This window comes from Piliocolobus tephrosceles, chromosome X (genome assembly GCF_002776525.5).
Source record: "Piliocolobus tephrosceles isolate RC106 chromosome X, ASM277652v3, whole genome shotgun sequence".
In the NCBI taxonomy this organism is placed as follows: domain Eukaryota; kingdom Metazoa; phylum Chordata; class Mammalia; order Primates; family Cercopithecidae; genus Piliocolobus; species Piliocolobus tephrosceles.
This window is the reverse complement of record NC_045455.1, coordinates 71,048,745-71,064,715: the sequence shown is the minus strand read 5'-3', so window position 1 is coordinate 71,064,715 and position 15,971 is coordinate 71,048,745. Positions and strand designations below refer to the sequence as shown.

Here is a 15,971-nt window from a genome sequence, read left to right as displayed (position 1 = left end):
GCTGCTTTGTCAACAAAGTTTATGTGACACTCTAAATTATTTGGTGTCACTGTCATTTAAAACATGTTTCTAGCATCTTCACCAGGAGTAGATTCCATCTCAAGAAACCACTTTCTTTGTTCATCCATATGAAGCAACTCCTCATCCGTTCAAGTCTGATTTGAGATTGCAGCAATTCAGTTACATCTTCAGGATCTACTTTTAATTCTAGTTTTCTTGCTATTTCCACCACATTTGCAGTTACTTCTTTCAATAAAGTCTGGAACCTCTCAAAGTCATCCATGAAAGTTGTAATTGACTTCTTCTAACTCCTGTAAATATTAATATTTTGACCTCCTCCCGCCCGTGAATGACAAATGTGCTTAATGGCATCTTGAATAGTAAATCCTTTCCATAAAGTTTTCAATTTACTTTGCCCAGATCCATCAGGGGAATCCCTATCCATGGCAGCTGTGGCCTTATAAAATGTATTTTTAAAATAAGACTCAAAAGTAAAAATTAGTCTTTGATCCACGGGCTGTAGGGTGCCTTTTGTCTTAGCAGGCACGAAACTATTACTGTCTCCTTACATCTTCGTCAGAGCTCCTGCGTAAACAGGCACATCATAAACAAGCAGTAGTATTCTGAAAGGAATCTTTTTTTCTGAGCAATAGGTCTCAATAGTGGGCTCAAAATATTTAGTAAACCATGCTGTACACAGATGTGCTGTCATCCACGCTTGTTGTTCCACTTAAGAGCACAGGCAGAGTAGATTTAGCATAATTCTTTAAAATCCTAGGATTTTCAGGATGGTAAATGAGCACTGGCTTCACCTTAAAACCCCCAGCTGCACTAGCCCCGAATGAGAGAGTCAGCCTGTCCTTCGAAGCTTTGAAGCCAAGCATTGACTTCTCCTCTCCAGCTGTGAACATCTTGGATGGCATCTTCTTCCAATAAGGCTGTATCAACTACAATGAAAATTTGTTTAGTGTGCTCAACACCAATTATCTTATCTAGATCTTCTGGATAACTTGCCACTGCTTCTTCATCAGTATGTGCTGCTTCATCTTGCACTTTTGAGCTATGGAGATGGCTTCATTTGTTAAATGTCATGAAGTAACCTCTGCTAACTTCAAACATTTTTTCCTGCAGCTTCCTTACCTCCTTCAGCCTCGAAAGAATTAAACAGAGTTAGGACCTTGCTCTGGATTAGACTCTGGCTTAAAGGAATGTTGTGGCAGATTTCAATTGTGGCTGCTTTGATCTTTTATCCAGCCCACTCAAACTTCCTCCGCATCAGCAATACGGCTGTTTTGCTTTCTTCTCATTCATATGTTCATTGGAGTAGCACTTTAAATTTCCTTCAAAAACTTTACCTTTGCATTCACAACTTAGCTGACTAGCACAAGAGGTCTAGCTTGCCACCTAAGTTTTCAATATGCCTTCCTCACTAAGCTTAATCACTTCTAGCTCTTGATTTAAAGTAAGAGACTCTTCCTTTTTACTTGAACACTTAGAGACTACATGTAGGGTTATTAGTTGCCTAATAACATGTAGGGTTATTAGTTGCCTAATTGCAATAACATCTCAGGGAACTGTGTGTCAGGGAATAGAGAGGCCCAAGGAGATGGTGAGAGACAGGGGACTAGCCAGTCAGTAGGGCAGTCAGAACACACACATTTGTAGATAAAGTTCACTGTTTTATATGGGTGCAGTTCATGATGCCTCAAAACAATTACAATGGTAATGGTGACAATTACTGATCACAGTCCAGCATAACAGATACAATAATGATGAAAAGGCTTGAACTATTTCAAGAATTACAGAGATACAAAGTGAACACGTTATTAGAAAAGTGGCACTGATAGGCTTGTTTAATTCAGGGATGCCACAAACCTTCCATTTGTAAAAATACACAACATCTGCGAGGTTCAATAAAATTGGTGTACCTGTAATTTCTTTAGTCAGAGTAATAGAGACAAATGAAAATAACGGCCCCACCTAAGAACCTTGGTAATTAAATTAACTCTTCCTAAACCAAAATGTCTTTTTCCAACCTTGTCACATATGGCTGTAGAACTCCAGTGCGTGCAGATCAGCTATTTATATAATCTTCCAGTATTCCTAGCTCTGTTGTTTCATGTCTTTAGATGAAAACAAAACAAAACAAAACAAAACAAAAAACCAAGTTCAGATTTGTCTACATACTAAGTAACAGGTGAGTCCTATGCATACCATTTAGGGATAACACAGGGAGAAAAACTGGAAAATGAAGGATCAGCCTGTGTAATATTCAAGTCCTCATAATACAAATGTTTTTACCATTTAAATGATAAACTACCTAAGAATAGGTGTTAAGAACCATCTCTCAGAGACTTCTTAGTCAAAACACCAAAATAAAAGTACAAGGAACCATTAGGGAAAACTAAAGGCTTTACTGATAGAATGTCAATCACCAAAAACACTTACATGTACTTTTCACAAACACACCTGCTGGATTGAGTAAAATATAGAGTATAGTTTAAAAAACATACTTAAGAACTGTGAAGGCTCTAGTTAACCGTTCTCTTGCATGCCAAGAAAAACAATTAACAGGGTGGAAGAAAAAAGCAACATATGGAATAGGAAAAAATATTTTAAAATCTTATCTCTGATAAGGGTTTAATATCCAGAATATATAACGAACTCCTAGAACTTAACAGAAAAAACACAAATAACCCAATTAAAAAATGTGCAGGCTGGGCGCGGTGGCTCAAGCCTGTAATCCCAGCACTTTGGGAGGCTGAGACGGGCGGATCATGAGGTCAGGAGATCGAGACCATCCTGGCTAACACGGTGAAACCCCGTCTCTACTAAAAAAAAAAAAAATACAAAAAATAAGCCGGGCGAGGTGACGGGCGCCTGTAGTCCCAGCTACTCCGGAGGCTGAGGCAGGAGAATGGCGTAAACCCGGGAGGCGGAGCTTGCAGTGAGCTGAGATCCGGCCACTGCACTCTAGCCCGGGCGACAGAGTAAGACTCCGTCTCAAAAAAAAAAAAAAAAAAAAAAAAATGGGCAAAGAACTGGAAAGACATTTCTCCAAAGATGACATACAAATGGCCGATGATATACACATGAAAGGATGTTCAACAAAAACAGAAAATAAGTGTTAGTGAAGGTATGAAGAAACTGGAACACTTGTGTACTGCTGGGAATGTACAACAGTGCAACTGCCATGGAAAACAGTATGGAGGTTTCTCAAAAAATTAAAAATAGAATTATCATATGATTCAGCAACTCTATTTCTGGGTATATAGACAAAAGAACTGAAAGCAGGGTCTCAAAGGGATTATTTACACATTCATTCTCATAGCAGCACTATCAGTAATAGCCAGGAGGTCAAAGAATCCAAACATCCATCAAATGGATGAATGGATAAATAAAATGTGGCATATACATACAATGAAATATTATTCAGCCTTAAAAAGGATGGAAATCCTGTCACATGCCACAGCAAGAAGGAACCCCGAGGACATTCTGCTAAGTGAAATAAGCCTATCAAAAAAGACAAACACTATGATTCCACTTATATGAGGTATCTGAAGCAGGCAAATTCACAGAAACAAAATAGGATGTTAGTTACCAGGAGCTGGGAAAAGGTGGAAAGGGGGAGTTATTTTTTGATAGATACAGAGTTTCAGATTTGCAAAATAAAAAAGTTCTGGAAAATTGTTTCACAATGTAAAAATGCTTAACACTACTAAACTATAAACTTTAAAATGATGAAGATGGTACATTTTATGATTTTTTACCACAATAAAAAAATTCAAATATAAATTGTAAAAGTTAATGCTTACTGAATTATCATAATAGATATTATGGGAATTATTAAAATAAATATACACACTATTGTAAACAAAACTAAAATATCCAATATGCTAATGCCCAAAAGCTTCTGAAAAGTAAATATTCTATAGTCTACAAAAGTTAATATTGTTAAAAACATACCATCCTACTTACCTTGGCTTGTCTCTCTTTTCTCTTTGTCTTTCAAAATCTCGTCCTCTGTCCTTTCCATCTCTTGTTTTTTCTTCTATCCTGTCTTTTACTTTGTATTTTTCTTTGTATTTTTTCCCCAGAGCAATATCTTCTGGTATAGGAGGGGGTGGACTAGGAGTACGTGGTCCTTTCTTTTTACTTTGGTTGCTTTTTGAATTTCTGAAGGTAACACAAAGCTATCATTAGAGGTTCAAATATGCCAAAAGGGTATTTTTTAAAGCCTTCTTAAAAACAGCAGTGTTCCTTTATATTACTTGCCCTTTATTATTTTGTACACTACTAACCAATATCCAGAAGAAAAAAAACAGAAATGGGTGAAGAATTAATTTACTTAATACTTATTTTGTTAACACTGCTTATTATTATATAACTTTAAAGGGGCAGGTTTCTGAGAAAAGACAGAGGTTATAAATAGGAAGACACTTTCAGAAAAGATATTAATACAGTGACTGTTTACATTTTTTTTAAGACATAGAAAAGTAGACAAAGAAAGCAAAAATTACCTATAATTCTACTACTCAAGGAGAACTATTTTCAACATCTTGAATATTTACATACTTTTGCCATATATATCTTTCTTTCTCTGTCTACTCATTTAAAACTGGGTATTCAAATGCAAAAGAATGAAGCTAGACCTTTATATTGTACCAGATCAAAAATTAACTCAAAATAAAGACCTAAGCATAAAAGCAAAAACTATAAAAATCCTAAAAGAAAAATATAGAAGAAAAGCTTCATGACCTTGGACTTGGCAACGATTTCTTGGCTATGACACCAAAGGCACAGGTAACAACAAAGCAAAAATAGACAAATGAGACTATATCAAGTTTTAAAACTTTTGCACGTTAAAGGACAAAATCAACAAAGTGAAAAGGCAACTTATAGAATGGGAGAAAATATGTGCAAATCATATACATATATATAGTCACAACTATTTTCTCTCATCATTGGAAATGGGTAACTCTACGTGTGTGTGTGTGTGTGTTACACACATTCATGGAATACCCTATTACAATATTCTGTAAAATTTTAAAATACTGAACACAGACATAGTGCGAGCATCTTTCTGTAACATAAAGTAGATTCAGGTGGCCCTGCCTGTAATTCCATCACTTTGGGAGGCCAGGAGGGAGGGGTGGGGGTGGGGGTGGATCACTTGAGGTCAGGAGTTCGAGACCAGCCTGGCCAACATGGTGAAACCCTATCTCTACTAAAAATACAAAAATTAGCCAGGCATGGTTAATCCCTGGCTACTCAGGAGGCTGAGGCAGGAGAATCACTTGAACTCAGAAGACAGAGGTTGCAGTGAGCCAAGACTGTGCCACCGCACTCTATTCTGGGTGACAGAGTGAGACTCCATCTCAAAACAAAACTTTTTTTCAAAAGCAGATTTAGCTAATCATTTTCACTGACTGTATAGAATTTCCTTGAAAAAAACGCTCCAAAACTTTTTAAAACAATTTCATAGTTCTTCAGGTGGCTTCCAGGCTTTCATCATCATTCAAAAAACACAATTACATCATCTACAAATGAAATACCAACCATTGTCAGTATATATTCATCATAAATCTTTGAATCTTGTTTAAGAAATTTTTACCAACTCTGAGGTCACAAAGATGGTCTCCTAAAATTTTGTAGTTTTGCCTTTCACATTTGTCTTTTATCTACTTGTAATTGATTTTTGGGTACAGACTTTGTTCTTTAAGTGCCTCTTTTTGGCAATTTAAGTAATTTTAAGTAAGTGATATAACTTTGATCCCATACACATTCAAAACTGGCTATCTTTGCCTCTTAACAACAGTTTTATTGGATATAGCATTTTCATGTCAAAATCCTTTTACCTCAGAGCGCTAGTTAAAATATTTTATAACATTTAACGTTGCAGGTAAGAAGTCCAAAGAAAATCAAATTTTTTACTATTCAGGTAAACTGGTTTTTCTGTTGGCATGCTTATGAACATTATCCCTTGAAAATTACTCACTGGAAAAAGATTTTCACTAAGTCCAGGTATTTTTTAAAAATCTTTTCCAGCACTAAATGGACTGTTTCAATCTGAAACTTCAAACTTTTTACTCAATTTCTTCTATTTTCGTTTCGTAACTTTTCCTCATGACCCAAGTCTCTGCAGTTCTCTTTATTATACAGTTACTGTATCTCTTGGATCTCTCCTCCATGTTAGATTTCTTTGTCATTTCCATTTTTCCTGCTTTTCCAGGATCTTAAATCTGTCTTTATATTCAGTAATTTTTAAAGTAGTATTCATTTTGCTAATTCTAAATTTGGCAATTTCATTGTTCTGCTATTTTTTGATTTCTTCTTTTTTTTAGGAGACAGTGTCTCGCCCTGTTGCCCAGGCTGGAGTGCAGTGGCACGATCATGGCTCACTGCAGCCTCGACCTCCAGGGCTCAAGTGATCCTCATGCCTCAGCCCCCTGAGTAGCTAGGAGTACAGCTGCATGCCACCACACCTGGCTAATTTTTATATTTTTGTAGAGAGAGGGTTTCACCATGTTGTCCAGGTTGGTCTCAAATTCTTGGGCTCAAGTGATCTGCCCACCTCAGACCACTGCACCTGTCCTGTTTTGTTATTTTCCATTTGAACTCTTTTCTCTTTTAAAATATTGTTGTTCAGGCTGGGCGTGTTGGCTCATGTCTGTAATCCCAGCACTTTGAAAGGCCGAGGCAGGCGGATTGTGAGTAGGTCAGGAGTTCGAGACCAGCCTGACCAACATGGTGAAACCTGCCACTACTAAAAATACAAAAATTAGCCAGGTGTGGTGGCACAAGCCTGTAATTCCAGCTACTCAGGAGGCTGAGGCAGGAGAACCACTTGAACCCGAGAGGCAGATGCTGCAGTGAGCCGACTGCACACCAGCCTGGTGACAGAGTTAAGACTCTGTCTCAAAAAAATATATAAAAATAAAAAAAGTTGTTGTTCAACCTGGCACCAACCAGATCGATAAACTGGCTCATCTGATCTAGTAGCCCCCACCGAGGAACTGACTCAGCAAAAGAAGACAGCTTCGACTCTGTATGATTTCATCTCTGACTTGACCAATCAGCATTCCCAGTTCACTGGTTTCCCCCAGTCTCCCTGCCACCCCGCCACCAAGTTGTCCTTTAAAGCTCTGATCCCCGAATGCTCAGGGAGACTGATTTAATAATGAAACTCCAGTCTTCTGTAAAAATGTAAAATAAAATAAAAATACAGTTGTTCAGTTTTTTTCCCCATGATCAACTGCTTTTGTCCTCTAAATACAATATCCTCACAAATTGCACTAAACTTATAAATGAATTTATAATTTAAGTTTGTTCCTGTTTACTGTATTAACGTTTCCGTGTAAGCCATCCGCTCAGAGTGTTCAGTTTGGTACTAGGTTTGTAAGTAGCCCTTTTCATACATATGGTGAGTGTTCATTATCTACTAATTTCACTATCTACTGATACTTATAAATGAGGACCTAAGCCTAAATCCTAGAAGAACTTATTTCCTATCATGCTGAATTCTCAAGTCCCAAGAGTTCTTAGCTATATATATATATATACACACACACAATAGTATCTACCTCAAAATTGCTGGCAATATTTTAAAAGCACTTGACTCATAGTGAGCATTCAGAAAATGCAGCTTTCTTAGTCCTCATCCCTATGTCTTATTATCACTGATAGAGCTAACCATGTAAACAAGTAGGAAATTACTAAAATATGATGACTAAATCTATTTTTCATCCTTGTCTTCTGCCAGCAACCATATTAGTTACATATCTCATTGCATATTCATGAGATGACTCAATCTTCTTATGCACCCTAACAGATATGTGATAAATATCTGTATTTCTGGATATTTTTCTACTTTAAAGATAAAAACGAATCAATAATTGGCATCTGTATCAAAATTATCTTTTAAAATTTCATGATTAAACAACAAAGGAATTCATGACACAAACTATTTTTACATTATCACCTGTACTAGCAGAATGTTTACCAAACTTTTCTTCTGAGCACAGTGGTAAACCATACTATTTACACTTTGTTGAAATTAAGCATGGCCAAGTGACCAAGATCTGGCCAAAGGAATGTGAGTGGAAATGATGTATACCACTACTTCCAGGCCCAAATCTCAAAGGACTCTGATATGCCAGGCAATTGCAAACTATAGAGCTAAATAACTGTAATACTCAGTTACCATTTTTCTTTGTACATTCCATTCTTTGGTTTCCTTGAAAACCCAAGAAAGTGGAATCATGCTCAGAAGGAGCCGGGGTTACTCAATCTCCATGTATAGGACAGCCACCTGTCAATCAGAAACACTCATTTTGACTTTATGTGAGAAATAACCTTCTGTTGTGTTAAACCACTGACATTTTGGGACTTAGCTATAATCACAACCCGGATTATTCTAATATACTTACTAAAGCACAGAATTTCTTCACATTACCATCAAAATTATATGTGGTTAGAAAACACAATTACGTTATAGTGCTTTCCGACTGAAGAGGCCAAAACTGGTTTTGTGTATTCTGAAATCAACAAGATCTTCAACATTTAAAAAGTCAACTCATTGTTGTTCCAGTGCCACAGAGCCTACTTCCGACTTGTGGCAAAGAGCCCATCGGTCTACTTTTATCAGTTTTTAATCCTTTCTCTCTTCAAAACTATTGTTTTATATTAGCTTTTAAGACACTTAATATTCTCTGTACAAAGAGCTATAAAGAAAAATTCACCTAATAAAAACTAAGATTACAGTGCAGATGGACAGAATAGGTAATATATTTATGATTTTAGATTATACCATATCTCACATATCAGGACAAATCTTCCTATCAGACTATATCTCAAAATAAATGTCAAACAAAGAAAAGTGCAGCTTTCAGGGAAAAGTGTAAGTTTTAATTTGTCAGTAATTATATCTTTCCATTCGATAGGATAATCTAGTAAGACCAAGAAGTTTGTTTACCTGATTGTCACACCTCAGTTGGCTGACACTGGTTGAAATACTCCACTGAGTTTTAACTGAAATTCTAATCCTTACATGTGCTTAGTATGTTCCTAGTTGATAGCATGATCGAGCAATAAAATTAAAAGATGATTACTTGACACACTCTAGGCAATGTAAACTGCATAGCTAAAAAAATGGTATACTCAAAAAAAAAAAAAAAAAAGAAATGCTATACTCAATTCAATATTTTCTTTGTATTTTTAATATACTGTTTCCAGGTCCTTTTGTTTTTATTATTAAATTAATGGTGCATCTTAAAGTCAACAACATAGTAGAATACAAGAAATATAGTAATTAAACCAGTGTGAGTGATTATTTATGACAAATAATTACAATAGGATGAGTTACTAATAAAGCAGTAAAAGAGACTGTATGTAAAAGATGAAACTAACCCTTTGTCTAGTTATCAAAACTTTCTATGAAAAGATTAAGTTTCAAATATTCTATAAACAGAACAGATAAGAAAAGGAAGAAAGGGTATTTCTAGTCTGCAGTTTATCGGGGACATGAATAGAACTGAGGGAAAGTTACATAAATGGTTAGCCAAGAGGATAAGAGCAAGTGGAGTAGATGCTATCACTCTCTGTTCATTCAACTTCTTCAATATCCCTTTGCAATATTTACTCAATTGCATGAACAAAGGAGAAGATCAACCCAACTTTACTGAGTGCCTTATTACAACACAAAGTTCTATGCCAAGTAGGCACTATAAGAAGACAGAACTATGAACAATCAAGATCCCAATCTTCAAGAAGCTTAAATTTAATAAAGGTTGTAAAACGTAAGTCACAGCTGAAATATAATGCAACAGGCAATTAATATCAACAGGGAGGTACAAGCAAAATCTGATGGGTACATAAAGGGAACAGAACTTATGTTCCATAAAGAGAAATGGGAAAACTTAGAATTTGAGCTAGAGATTGAAGAATTGAGAGTAGAAGGGGTTAGGTAGGAGGAAGCTGGACGAAAACTATTGACAAGAAAGAAAAGAGCAAAGTGTAAATGTCATTCTATGGAATCTGAATTTCACTGTATAGAATGAAAAACCACTGAGTTTTTCAATGGTATAATAAATTAACTGGAATTGTCCTTTTAAGATTTCTCTGACGGCATCTATAAAATAAATGGGTTGAGGCAGCTGAATGAAAATGTTTATGTGTGTGGGGGGGTAGAAACTAAATAAAGTCAATATAGTTAACAGGATGATATAATAATCTAGGCAAAAAGTTAAGTAGAGTCTGAAATAGGGTTCGTCTCTAGAAACTACAAGGAGGGAGATAAATATGAGTTTCATTACAGGTTCAAATAGGGCTTGTTAACTGATTAAATATTAGGTAGAAGACATTTTTAGTTCTTTTTTTATAAGATAAAACTAGGGTATGGACTTTAATTAAGATAAAATACAAATAGTTCAGAGTGACATTAAATGAAAATGTATCTTCTCCTTATTCTTAGTCCCTGAATATAATCGTTTCTATTTTTACTTCTTCAACTGGCTTCTACAGTAATTCTAATTTATAAAGAATTCAATCTCTTGATAACATATAGAGACAAAAATTTTTTGTGTATAATTGATAGCAGTTTAAAAATCGGAAACAACATAAATGTTCAACAGAAAAGTAGACAAATTTATAATATAAATACTCAGATGAATGAACTAAGGTTACATGTATCAATATAGATAAATATGAAAAATGTTAAGTGAAAAAGCAATGTGCAGAAGGTTATGATATATCCGTATCATAATTAAATATATGAAAGCAATACTATACATTGCAAAACACATATTAAAGTATAAACACATGCACAAGTATCATAAACACCAGATTTAAGAGAGGAACAGGAAATGTATCTTTTATTTTTATTTCTTAAAAAATAAAAAGCTCTGAAACATATGAGGATGTTACACAGATACTTGTTTTATTGTTCTCTATAACTGTCTTTTTAATTGAAACATTTCAAACTTTTTAGAACAAAAGAGCTTACATTAAATATAAAATATATTAAAACTATCCTTCTATAACCTACTAATTCTTTTTAGTATCACTTTAGAAAAAGCTATTTTCCTCTGACACGTTTATCACCCTACTGACCTCTGCTGGTCCAACAGGGGAGAAGATACTGCAGATGTCTTCCTATCTTTCTTGCTAGCTGAAGACGATTTTGGGCTTGATTTTCGCTTCGGAGATTTGCTAGACTTTCTTAGAGAAGGTGATGGGGACAATTTTGATCTAACCACTTCTGGTGAAACCTTTAAAAAAAATTCAGTAAGTCAATTCAGAAATTCCTCCACTAATGGTACAACAAAGCTTACAGTATTTTAGAATCACACCAAACTTCAGATTAAAATTAAATATTATTGTTGGGTACAGTGGTTCATACCTATAATCTCAGTTTTTCGGGAGGCTGAGGTGAAAGGATTGCTTGAGGTGAGGAGTTCAAGATCAGCCTGGGTAACATAAAAAAAAACCATCTCGTCTACAAAAAAAAAAAAAAAAAAAAAAAAGACATGGAAAGTGCCTGTGGACACAGCTATTAGGGAGGCTGAGATGGGAGGATCCCTCGAGCCCAGGAGTTCAAGGCTGCAGTGACTGCCACTGCACTCCAGCCTGGGTAAAGAGAAAGATCTCATCCCTACAAAAAAAGTTTGAAATAAAAATAAATTATAATAGCCACTATCTGTTGATATTAGTCTGACTCCTGAATCCATGATTTTAAGCAATATAACTGTTCTAACATATATCAGTTTCAATTAAGTAAATTAAAATCATAAAATTTCAAAATCTCCTCGGAAAAAATCATAAATTATATTTAAAATAACTGTATCTTCACTTTTTAGAAAAGAAACAAGGTATTCTAGAAACAGCATGGGCCTGAAACAGACATATGTAGATTCAAACCCCATGTTACATTAGCTGGTGACTCTAGGCAACAAACTCTCAGCTTTGCTCACCTATTCAATAACATAAATATTTGATACTTATCTAATAGAATAATGTGAAGATTAAATGAATATATATGGAGTAGTACATATACAGTGGGTTGATCAATATATCAGTCTGCTAGTATAATTTAAGATGTAGCAAGAAGTTGCATTATCTGATCCATACAAATGCTGCTATTAAGTACTAACATATTTATTGCAATAAATAGCATACCTCCTTTTTAATGATAATTTCTTCTCTCTTCTCCATGTTTTCTTGCTCCAGCTTCATTAATTCCCTCTGTATCTTCTGACGCTTCATTTCCAATGACAATTCATGAACATAATCATAATTAATATCTCCATTGTCAGAATCTTTAAAATAAAATTGCATTACTGTTATAAACTAGCAATAATTATCTATGCCAAAAATCATACAGACTTTTTTCAACTAATTTCTTACGCAAATCTAAACGGCAGAGTCTTTCATCAGAATGACATACTTCTAAAAGATAAAAGAAACAGATATCATTTCTATAAAGGATTAAAATCACCATGGTTGATTTCTTCAAGAAAAGCCAAATACTTTTAAAGTTTCTGGGTTTTCTGGAAATAATTTTGGGTTGTTGGAAGTTGGGTTTTTTGTTAGGAGATGGAATACTAAAAGACAAAAGGCGCTCAGCTGCATTTCTAAGCCTTAAAGATACCAAAGCCTTCAATATTTCATGCTGTATATGAAGTGACTCATTATCTCCTTGATTTTCCTAAAGACACACTACTAAAATACATTATACAATGTGAGGTTACATTACATGTGCAACATTGCTTCTACAGGCTTGTCAGTTTTAAAATTTGTGAGACAACTGAATAACATCAAAAACTAAAGTAATATTAGCACTAATGTGTACATAAAATAATTTTTAAAGGATTTATAACATTTTCTTCACAAGTGATTTATACTATTTCCTTAGATCACAAAAGTCCATCTCAATGGATCTGATGCCATATTTCTATTTCAATATTTTCTGATAAAAAGCTATGAAGATTGGTTAAAAAATCAAAAAGGAAGAGTGGTGTGCAGATCTATTTCATTACAATATGTGGAAGTTACTGGCACGAGCACCCAACCCCATCATCCTCATCTGCCGGAAATGCCCAGGAGCCTGGAGGTGGGAGTTTCATTGACTGATCACAAACTGAGGTGCCTTCTCAAGCTATACTTCTAGCACTTTAGATCATGTCGTAACCTTGGGTAAAGAACGAAAATGAAGAACTAAAAAGCAACAAACATAAGAAGTCCTACTTGACTGCTTAAAACCCATGAAAATGAACATCGCTGTTATATATTGCTCAAATACATTAGAATGACAACTATTCATTCATGCTTGGGGACTGAGAGGGTAACCATATATATTCACTTACCTGTGTGACTAAGCTTGATATACTCATCTTATGTTGGAGTATGATGACAATTTCTCAGTAAATATATGAAATAGGCTAAATCATGTTTTTCAGTCAGAAAGCAATTACTAAATAATTAACGGCAAGTACTTTTCACTAGATAAAATGAAGATACTGAATTTAATTAAGTGAATACTAGCTATCTCCAGTTATTATTTTGTACTCTATTGAGATACTTTACATCGGTGAATAATAGGAGTCAATGACCTAGTTTTATTATGTTCTTAAATTCAATAAAATTCCATAACCAAAGGCTCAGGTAAAACAAAGGAAAGAGTAGCTAATTGAAATGATTAACAGTGTTTCTGAAGGTACTGTGTTATCAATAATGCACTGCCAATCTAAAAATTCGCAACTGGAAATATCACCAATATAGAACACATAAAAACCAGCTTTCAGTTCTCAATCTTCAACTATCCAACCAAGGGGGAGAGGCCTGAGCAGTTAAAATATATTTCTAAGTCAGTCGGGCGCAGTAGCTCATGCCTGTAATCTCAGCACTTTTGGAGGCCGAGGAGGACGGATCATCAGGTTAAGAGATCGGGACCATCCTGGCCAACACAGTGAAACCCTGTCTCTACTATAAATACAAAAATTAGCTGGGCGTGGTGGCGTGCGCCTGTAGTCCCAGCTTCTCAGGAGTCAGAGGCAGGAGAATCGCTTGAACCCGGGAGGCAGAGGTTGCAGTGAGCTGACATCGCGCCACTGCACTCCAGCCTGGTGACACAGCAAGACTCCATCTCAAAAAAAAAAAAAAAAAAAAGGTCTAGTCAATGTAGTAAACATAACTAATATAGTTTGCTCAAAAGAAAAGCTCTCAGGTCTTTATTCTGAAGATGCTTATTTTATGCATATAATAAAAACTCAGATGTTTTCCTAACCTGTAAGAGATGGACTACAAGACAGGCACATTGCAACTGACAGTATTTTGACAACAAAAGAAAAAACAGGAAATACAAAATCCAGGATGGAACTCAAAGACAAGAGTCTGGAACAAGTTAATAAATTTAGAAAATGTCTCTCGTGTAGCTTCAGGTTATCATTACAGTTTTGCCTTATAAAAATTGATTCACATAAATGATTCTAAGTCATCAGAAAAATATTAAGTATAATTAGAATGGTATATTTAACAAGGTAGATATTTTTAAGAATATACAACAGAAAAATATATGTAACACAAAAGAAAAGGTTAAGATTCTTTCTATATAAAGAATTCTTACTAATTAACAGAACAGGCAAAGGATATTACAAGGCAATTCACAAAGAGAAAGAAATGAAGAAAGTATATACATATTTTTTCATGTATTCAGGAGCCATTTTTTCTAATTATAAAATTAATTGTTGGTAAAGGTACAAATAAAGGACATACTCATTCTCTGGTGGTAGCAATGTAAACTAGTACATCTATCTTGTAAAATCATTCGTCAATATGGGTAAAAGCCTTAAGAATATCAATACCCTTTAATACAGCAACTTCTAGTAATTTATTGCATAAAAATAATCATAGATATATAAAAGGTTTATGTATAAGGATTAAAAACTATAAATATTTGTGAATTGCCTTGTTATACCATTTGAATTATATTTAACCTTTCCCAATGAGTTAGAATCATTTATGTGTACCAGTTTTTAAAAGGCAATTGTAGCAATAACCTCAAGCTGTCTGAGACATTTTCTAAATTTATTAACAGATTTCAGACACTTGTTTTTGAATTCCATTCTATATTTTGTACTTTCTGTCTTTATGATACATTCTCATTGCTAAAGTCTTAAATAATTCTGAATACGCAGAGTAAAATATGAAATTTCCCTTATATTCCTCCTATGGCCATCCTTACGCCAGTGATAGCACTATTAACAGTTTAGTGTCATATGCATGAAAATAACGCTTTACATTTTTCCCTTTAACATTCAACACTACCTTATAAACAAGATCTTTCCAAGTCATAGAGTTCAACTATCTTCATTTTAACGCCTGCAAAGCATTTCATTAATATGATCATATGTTATCATAGCTTACTTAAAGGGTTTCCTTCTTAAAGACAGATGAACTGTTTTCAATATTTTGATGTTAAAAACAAGACTTACATGAACATTTTGATATATACTTTGGTTCTACTTTGGTTCAAGTACAAGTATTTTTCTATGACATTATTTCTCAGACTACACTGCTGGACTGAAAATAAGTATAATTTCTATTTCTAGTATCACCAAACTGTACCCCAAAACTGCTTTACCAATGTAAACCCCCACTGGAAAACAGTAATATTCTTCATTTCTGCCAAACTGATGGGTGAATAATCCTAGCTCTTTATTTTCATCAATATTTCCCTGCAGTAAGATTGAGCATTTATTGGCCATTTCTATTTCTCCTGTGAGTTACCTATCCGATACATATATATTTTTACTCATTTTTTAACTAGGCTGTCTTTTTCTTATGTATTTGTAGAAACTCATTATGTCTATATAGTGTCTTTATTAATGCTAACACGTTACACGTGTCAAGTATTTTAGCCTTTTATCTGTTTTTAACTTCTGCATTTTGTTACACAGAAACTCCCGGTTTTATGT

The 15,971-nt window shown here is 34.6% G+C and overlaps 1 protein-coding gene across 14 annotated transcripts in view; it reads right to left on the bottom strand.

Annotated features, from left to right (window-relative positions):
* Window positions 1-15,971, bottom strand: part of ZC3H13 (zinc finger CCCH-type containing 13) — a 97,239-nt gene that overhangs the window by 43,590 nt on the left and 37,678 nt on the right. For all 14 annotated transcript variants that reach the window (XM_023187268.1, XM_023187274.2, XM_023187277.2 and 11 more), the window contains 3 exons: window positions 12,175-12,314; window positions 11,110-11,267; window positions 3,979-4,176 (listed from right to left, as the gene is read on the bottom strand). In XM_023187268.1, coding sequence (XP_023043036.1) covers window positions 3,979-4,176; window positions 11,110-11,267; window positions 12,175-12,314 — 496 coding nt within the window. The remainder of the gene's footprint in view (window positions 1-3,978; window positions 4,177-11,109; window positions 11,268-12,174; window positions 12,315-15,971) is intronic.